Genomic DNA, 7,561 nt, shown 5'->3' with positions numbered 1-7,561 from the left:
GGGAAATATTTGGAGCCAAATTTTAAAATAATATCGTATTATCAGTAGTTATCACAAATTACTGATTAACTTCATGTTATCTATTTGAAATACCCGGGATTGCCATAGACTGTCCTTATACCACATAATAATTCTGTGCTCATACCACGGTCTTAGATTATCTATATGATTGTTCTATGATACCACAGAATAAGACGATGATACCACAGAGTATATGAAATTTCATATATTTTGTGATGATACTATCACCACACAATATAATATAACAACAGCCGTGATAATAATTTCGATATTGTTGAAACTTGACATTTTTATTGTTATATTCTGTGCTTGACAGGATTTCAAAATAAATATAAAATTTTCATTTTCTAAATTTATTTTACTTTTGGGTGTTAGGACTTTTGACGACGAAAAACGTAAATTTAAATAGTAAAAGAATATTTATATATAAGTTAAAACATATTATATAATATGTTAATTTAGTTTTAAAATGTTTAAAGAATGTTTCAAGTTTTACAAACAAATTAATTCACTTGAACAACAATTAGATGTTATAGATTTCGCAAATGAAGTCAATACCAAAATTATGGTAAGTTATTAATTTTCTAAAATGTAAAAACTTAAAAAAATAAATGTATTTATGATTATTATTTTATTTTAGAAACCTAAGAAATTAACATCAGAATTTTTTAACAATGATAAAGAAATACTAGATGATCTTGGTTTAAAGAGTGATTTATCAGATTGGAATTGTTATGATGTCTTAAATGTACCTGGTAAAATATAAGAATCTATATTGAAATCAATTTTTAGTATTATATGTATTATTGTTTGACATACCTAGGCTTAATTTTTATTAAAAATCCATTTACTTCAACTGGTCAAAAATATTGGATGAAACGGTGCATTGTAGACTATACAAGGAAGCCAAATCGATTAAATATTGATGCCCACCATATCATTGGTGATGGAGAAGATTGGTGGACTACAACAAATAAGTTAGCTGTAAATTATATTTATGAATTATGATTAATATTAAAATCTTATATGCATAATAGCATTGATTTTATAATATAGGTACTATAAAATCTAGTATATTATAAAATCAATGATAATTTATATTAAAGCTAACAAAGGTATTATTTACTATTTTAGTCTTTTCAACACAATAATAAAGCTCAAAAAATCATTTTATTTATTCATTTAGATTAGGTAGATTTAAATTGAATGAATTTTATTTTATTGTTACTTATAATATTTTTTAATTTTTAAGAATGGAAATGTGAAACTTAGAGATTCATTACGATGGGCCACCCTTGGATACCACCACAATTGGGATACAAAAGTTTGTTTCAAAATAGATTTATATATTTTTTATATTTGCTCATACATAAATTGTTTTTTTTAGCAAATTCATAAAATTTCAATTAAAAGCAAATTTCTAAAAAAAATGACTTAAGAGAATCTCACACCCGCATGTGTTGTCTCTATCTTACACACGTACAACATAGACAAATCGCGTTTACACAGTCTGAGTATAATTCGATCAATTTTGGTTCTAGAATAAAAATACCTATTAATTATTAAAAAATTGAATTGTGACAAAATTTCTGAGGGCATGATGGTGCAAATTTTCCATTATTCCCAATATAATGTTCATTATATCATTTAGAAATAGCAAACAATTTTACATTTTTAAATGTCTTTTAACTTTTTGAAGTTTAAATTTTTCAAAAAGAACTCACCGTCTTGCCCTCTGAAATATTATCATATTTTAATTTTGTAATAGGTGTTTTCATCCTAACACCAAAATTTAGTGAGTTCTACCATCGGCGTAACTAATTCAGCCCCTCCTTATAGGCTTGTAGTTAAAACCCAAATCCTTAGGAAGAAAAAATATATTTAAAATAATTAATAGGTAATGATTATTATATTATAATAATATAATATACGTGGATGTACCAAGTACGAATTTATCGTAATATTCGTCATAGTTTTCGTGGAAGAAATGTGCGTGTTGTGTATAGCTTATCTGCTTATTGCATATTAGCTTCAAGCTTATATAACACCCCCATGGGCTATGGCCCATCATAATATTATATATTATTTTATTATATTTAAATATGTACCCTTATTGGCTATTCTTATAATATTGTTATAATAGTTGCATCGTACTGTGTGATCAAAAGTACAAATTCTTAGTAGTTTTCAAAAGTACCGAGAAAAACGGTAATTTTTACACAAAATTGATAATGGCTGTAGAATGAAGTACATACAATTTTCACTGAATGTTTATACCTTAGCATTGTATTAGCATTTTCCTTACACGATACAATTTTCAGAATGTTTAACTTGTTTTAAGCTGTTTACAGACATTTTTAGTTTTCAATTTTTTCTATAAGTATCAATAATATGTTGTTAGTTAAAACATAATACAAGGCTCCTATTATATTGTTACAATAGCAGTTGAAAAATATTAAAATACATAAGTCACAATTTTCTTTTTTATAAGCATTTAAAGTTCATATTTTGACACAATACGTAAAAATGACGAAAATTATTTTAAATTATTTTAAGTTATAAATTCGTAAAAATTGATCTTTTTAAATCTAAGATTTGAAAATTTAATACAAGATTGCTAATTAGTTAGTCTTCCTTTATCAAAAAAAAATGTCTACAAGAAAGTCAAATTAAATTGTTGTGAGTGTTTGCAGTATAGATACTTGATTTTAGCAAAGTTTTTGTGACTATTACACAGTTTCAGTGACGCTGATTAGGGGGGTGTGAGGGGATTTTCCCTCACGGTGTATTTTACACTTTGGTTTTCTAGGACTCTAGCCCCTGTAACTATTCAATCCTAGTTACGCCCATGAGTTCTACACAGACTGCATAAACGCGTTTTGTCTATATCGTTCATGTGTAAGACGGAGAAAACACATGCGGGTGGGACATCCTCTCAATAAAATCTAAGCAACACTTTTTATAAAACATTAATATTTACAAAAGTGAAATAGATTAATAATTTTCATCATACAATTTTAAATCAGGTGTATTCTGAAACCGCAAAATCTGAATTTCCAATAGACTTATTTAAGCTTAGTAAAACCATCATCAATTTATTACAATTCCCTGATGAATTTATGGCTGAAGCAGGCATTGTAAATTTTTACCATCCGTCATCAACACTATCTGGACATACAGATCACTCCGAGTATAATCTAAGTGCTCCACTATTGTCAATCAGGTTAAAACAAAAAATACAAAAATTGTCTACACTGTTAAATTAACTGAATATATAATATCTATGTGGCTATGTATCTTACAGTTTTGGTTTAAGTGCCATATTCCTTATTGGAGGACGTTCATTGGATGACAAGCCATCAGCTATACTTTTAAGGTCGGGGGATGTTATTGTTATGAGCAAGGAAAGCCGATTATGTTACCATGGTGTACCAAAAGTGCTGTTACCTAAAAATGATCAACATTTTAACTATAACAATGAGTTGGAGGATCCTTTTAAGAGCTTTATGCAAGTTACAAGGATTAATATAAATGTTAGACAAGTGAATAATATTGTTTGAAACTAATAATTAAACTTAACTGTATACCAAACTGTAAACAATACCTACAAATAAATTATTTATATAAACATTTAAGACTACTATTTATTTTTATTTTAGTACCCAATTTCATACTAAATATATGAAATTATATTCAAGTTTCTATATTAATATATTGATGTCATGTAATAAATACTAAATATCTAAAGTAACAAACAAAATATAGGCTAGTGCTACTCATAACTAAATGTGGTTTAACAAAATATTACCTACCATTCTACCTTCTACCTGATTACAAATGTTTTGTTGTATTCACATTTGCTAATTGTTTACAGTTCAGAAACATGTTGAGATGGTTTGTTCATGTTATGAGAAGAGGCGTTTCCAATACATTGAGAACTGCTATCGACTTTATTAACGTAAAAGTAAAGAGGGAGAGAAAAACTGAAGAAGATTATAAAAATAATATAGAATGCCATGAAAATAGCTGGTGTGAGTAATGAATATATGGGGGACAGAGCACAGTGCCAAATGGGGGTATAAGACAAGAGTGACCAATCCACATGGATATTTGGGAGCAAAGAGAAAAAAGTTGTTCTCAGTTCTTACTTACATCACCCTTAACATACGTATAGATCTGGCTTCTAGAAATCTGAAGACATAATCATCTTTGTTACATTGTTGGAATAAGTTTCACAAATAAAAAAATATTTTTATTTTTGTCATTTGAGAACTGTGGGTTTACTTCTCGTACAAATGCAATGTGTATTTTCTATTATAAACTTTTTTTTTTTTTGAGTGCCATCGCTCATTGAGGCAGTAAAATGCTATAATTTTCTACTTGGCAGTATCTTTTCTGGTAGGTAAGTGAATTTAATTGATACTTTAAATGGTCAAAAGTAAAAAATTCACAATTGTTATCAAACGCATCAGGAAAAATGAAAAAATAAGGGAAAACAGAGATTTATTCGCAAAACCGTCTTTGGTTTTGATAACTTTTTAAAAAAAAACCGTAGATACATGAAGTTCTCGCTAAATGTTTATTTTATAATTTTCTATACGTCATACAAATTTTTTTAATATTATGACTTGTTTTGTGTTACTTATTTATAGACATTTAAAATTTTTTTTTCTATAAATACCAATAAAATTGTTGCTATTGGATCAAAAAGCTTGAAAATGTTCTTCATAAGTTGTTATAGTAGCAGTAAAAAATATTAAAGATACATAAAAATGTAATTCATCAAAAATCTTATTAAGTTTCACTGACTTATAAGTTATAGATGAAAATATGAAATTGACAAAAATTAAAATTGAATACAAATTCGAGAATTTTGGAGAAATGTATAATATTATATAGTTTTGATTCAATGAATAGTCTTACCGCTGTGTCTGTATTACAATAGTTAATCCTCTACGATTGTATATTTGTATTTTGTATATAATCTTAAGTATTGTTTTAAACAAACATGCATATACGTCAACTTTACTAATAGTAATAAATTATATAAAAATTATAAAAATTATTCTATTCTTTGCTTCATTCAACTCATTCAACACTCCGATAGTATTTTGTAATAAATGTGATGATTTTTTATAGGTACAGTTTGTTTTATTTTAATCATTTATCATTGACTTAACCCTTGCCGTCTCGTCAACTTTTCGTCGTGTTCAGATATTCTAGTATTTGATTGTGTACGCAATATCCATAGTACATTATGTATATCTTAAACATGTATAACTATTAACTATACTCCATTCGTTAAGGTATAACAGGGAATGTGGTAACTTCGCCTATACACGAATGGAGCCGAGGAGTGTAGATTTGGGTTGTTCTGGGGGGGGGGGGGGGTTTGACGCGTTTTGGATTGTGTGGGACCACTTTCTCTTGGTGAACGGAGTATATAGGTACTTGTGTAACGTCTCCTCTCCACCTGTCCTGACGCTTCATTGCCGCTTGGGTGTCGTTCTGTTTATATTTAGGAGGTCTCAGGGACTCGACCTCGGATTGGGATATTAATATTATTACTATAGGGATCAGGGTTACCTTATGTGAAGCAAAGTACTCCACATCTATATATGTATATATTATTATTATTAATACTACAAAATATTATTACAATCGTATTCTTATAATATAAACGAGGGTTACCGATCGGGCCGTGGTGGCGTGGTGTGTCATTGGTGCTTATATAGTGATATCCAATGTCGGTTTAGCCGGTCGTCTGCGGGTCCTCTTCAGGTCTCTGTCACCCATCGACTGCAGCCACTATTGACTCTCAACTATTGAACTATATAACTATCGACTGCCTGCAGGAGTATATAATATATATAGCTTGAGTCTTGACCACATTTGCCATTCCTAACACTCAGCATATTAGCCATGCTTGACGTAGGGAGTAATGTACGATGTCGATGATGATTATCGCGTTACACTTGCAACGAGTCAAAACGTAATAAATTATGGACAATATTATTGAACACTTCAGTAATGTACGATGTACCTATTTTGCCTATACAATACGCCGGACAGCACAAACTATTATGGTAAAATGTTTCCAACTGTGCAGCGATTCCACTGCGGTGGTTATTGGACGTGGCTGAAGCGACATCGCCAGGGTGAAAATTACCGAGAGTTAAGGGTCGCGCTGCAGTCCACTGACTCTCGCCTTTTCGTCCCACGGTAATCCCACATCATTTTTTTTTTTGATAAAGGTAGACAAACCTATAAGGAATCTTGTATTTCATTTTCAAATTTTAGATTGAAAAAGAAAAACTTTTATGAATTTCCAACTCAAAATAATTTTCATTTCGTGATTTTTCCGTATTTTGTCAAGTTTTTTAACTTTAAATGCTTATAAATAAAAACTGTGACTAAGGATTTTTAATTTTTTTTATCTGCCTTTGAAACAATAACCTAAGAGCCTTCTATTAAATTTTCAAGCTTTTTACCCAACAAATAAAATGTTATTGATATTTATAGAAAAAAAATACTAAAAAAGATGGAAACTGAAAATGTCCGTAAACAGCTCAAAATAAATCAAAATACTTGGGAAATGTTATGGTGTATGGAAAATGCTAATATAAACATTCAGTCAAAATTTTCATGTACCTACAGTCATTTATTATAAAGTTGCACCAAAAACCAAAATCGATTTTCCAAAAACAGATTTTGCGTAAAAATTCCAGGGCTTGAAACCGATTTCAAAACCGGTTTCAGAAATCGGTATAAACCGTTAAAAAACCGAAACCGAAATCAAAATCGAAAACGAAACCGAAAAAAATTGGATACCGGTATTATAATCTAAAACCGAAACCGAAAAAAATTGGATACCGGTATTAAAGTCAAAACCGAAATCGGAAAAAATTGGATACCGGTATTATAATTTAAAACCGAAACCGCAAAAAAATGGATACCGGTATTAAATATAAATTCAAAACCGAAATCGGAAAAAATTGGAAACCGTTGTTATAACTTATAACTCAATTTTTTTAATTTTAATATTTTAAATAATGCTTTTTTTTTAATTAACGTAAATTATTTTAAAATGTACGTAAATACGTAAATTGCATTGATACACCCATGGGATTATGATTAAAATGTTAATAACCATTTCATTATTTGAAAAGATATTATAGTTGTTTTATACTTTTATTATAATAGTAATGAATAATAAATAATATTAATAATAGATATTAATTATTTATTGGGCAGCACATTTGACAGATGACGGCCCGTATATGGGTCTATTAATTTATTAGATTGTTATTTAATAGTATTAAGCTATTAAATACTGAATAGTACAATACTATTATAATCAAACTATAAAATATAAATAATAAGAAAATCATAAAATAATTACTGCTAGAACCAATTATTTATAGAGGTACAATACCAGGAAAAACTGAAAATAGCACAGGTTTTAATTTGTGTGAGTGATCGTACGACCATCACCGCTACTGCAGTCTGTAGGCCGTGGGGAGCAGATACAATAATAATA

General features: G+C 28.9%; 1 protein-coding gene across 1 annotated transcript; it reads left to right on the top strand.

The window, feature by feature from the left end:
• Window positions 1-278: 278 nt before the first annotated feature.
• Window positions 279-3,651, top strand: LOC132941755 (nucleic acid dioxygenase ALKBH1). Its single transcript, XM_061009912.1, has 6 exons — window positions 279-589; window positions 662-776; window positions 845-1,005; window positions 1,274-1,345; window positions 3,048-3,244; window positions 3,326-3,651. Exons 1-6 carry the CDS (start codon window positions 491-493, stop codon window positions 3,579-3,581), a joined length of 900 nt encoding a protein of 299 aa, XP_060865895.1. The 5' UTR covers window positions 279-490; the 3' UTR covers window positions 3,582-3,651.
• Window positions 3,652-7,561: the final 3,910 nt, after the last annotated feature.

The sequence above is a fragment of the Metopolophium dirhodum genome, chromosome 3 (genome assembly GCF_019925205.1).
Source record: "Metopolophium dirhodum isolate CAU chromosome 3, ASM1992520v1, whole genome shotgun sequence".
Lineage (NCBI taxonomy): Eukaryota > Metazoa > Arthropoda > Insecta > Hemiptera > Aphididae > Metopolophium > Metopolophium dirhodum.
The sequence above is the reverse complement of the archived record's forward strand: the minus strand, read 5'-3'. Positions and strand labels throughout refer to the sequence as shown.

Bases quoted from the DNA above. Each gene is read 5' to 3' on its own strand.
- LOC132941755 (XM_061009912.1), top strand. From the start codon at position 491: ATGTTTAAAGAATGTTTCAAGTTTTACAAACAAATTAATTCACTTGAA. The intron at 1,006-1,273 runs GTAAATTATATT...TTAATTTTTAAG, and splicing joins CTACAACAAATAAGTTAGCT to AATGGAAATGTGAAACTTAG. The intron at 1,346-3,047 runs GTTTGTTTCAAA...ATTTTAAATCAG, and splicing joins ACCACAATTGGGATACAAAA to GTGTATTCTGAAACCGCAAA.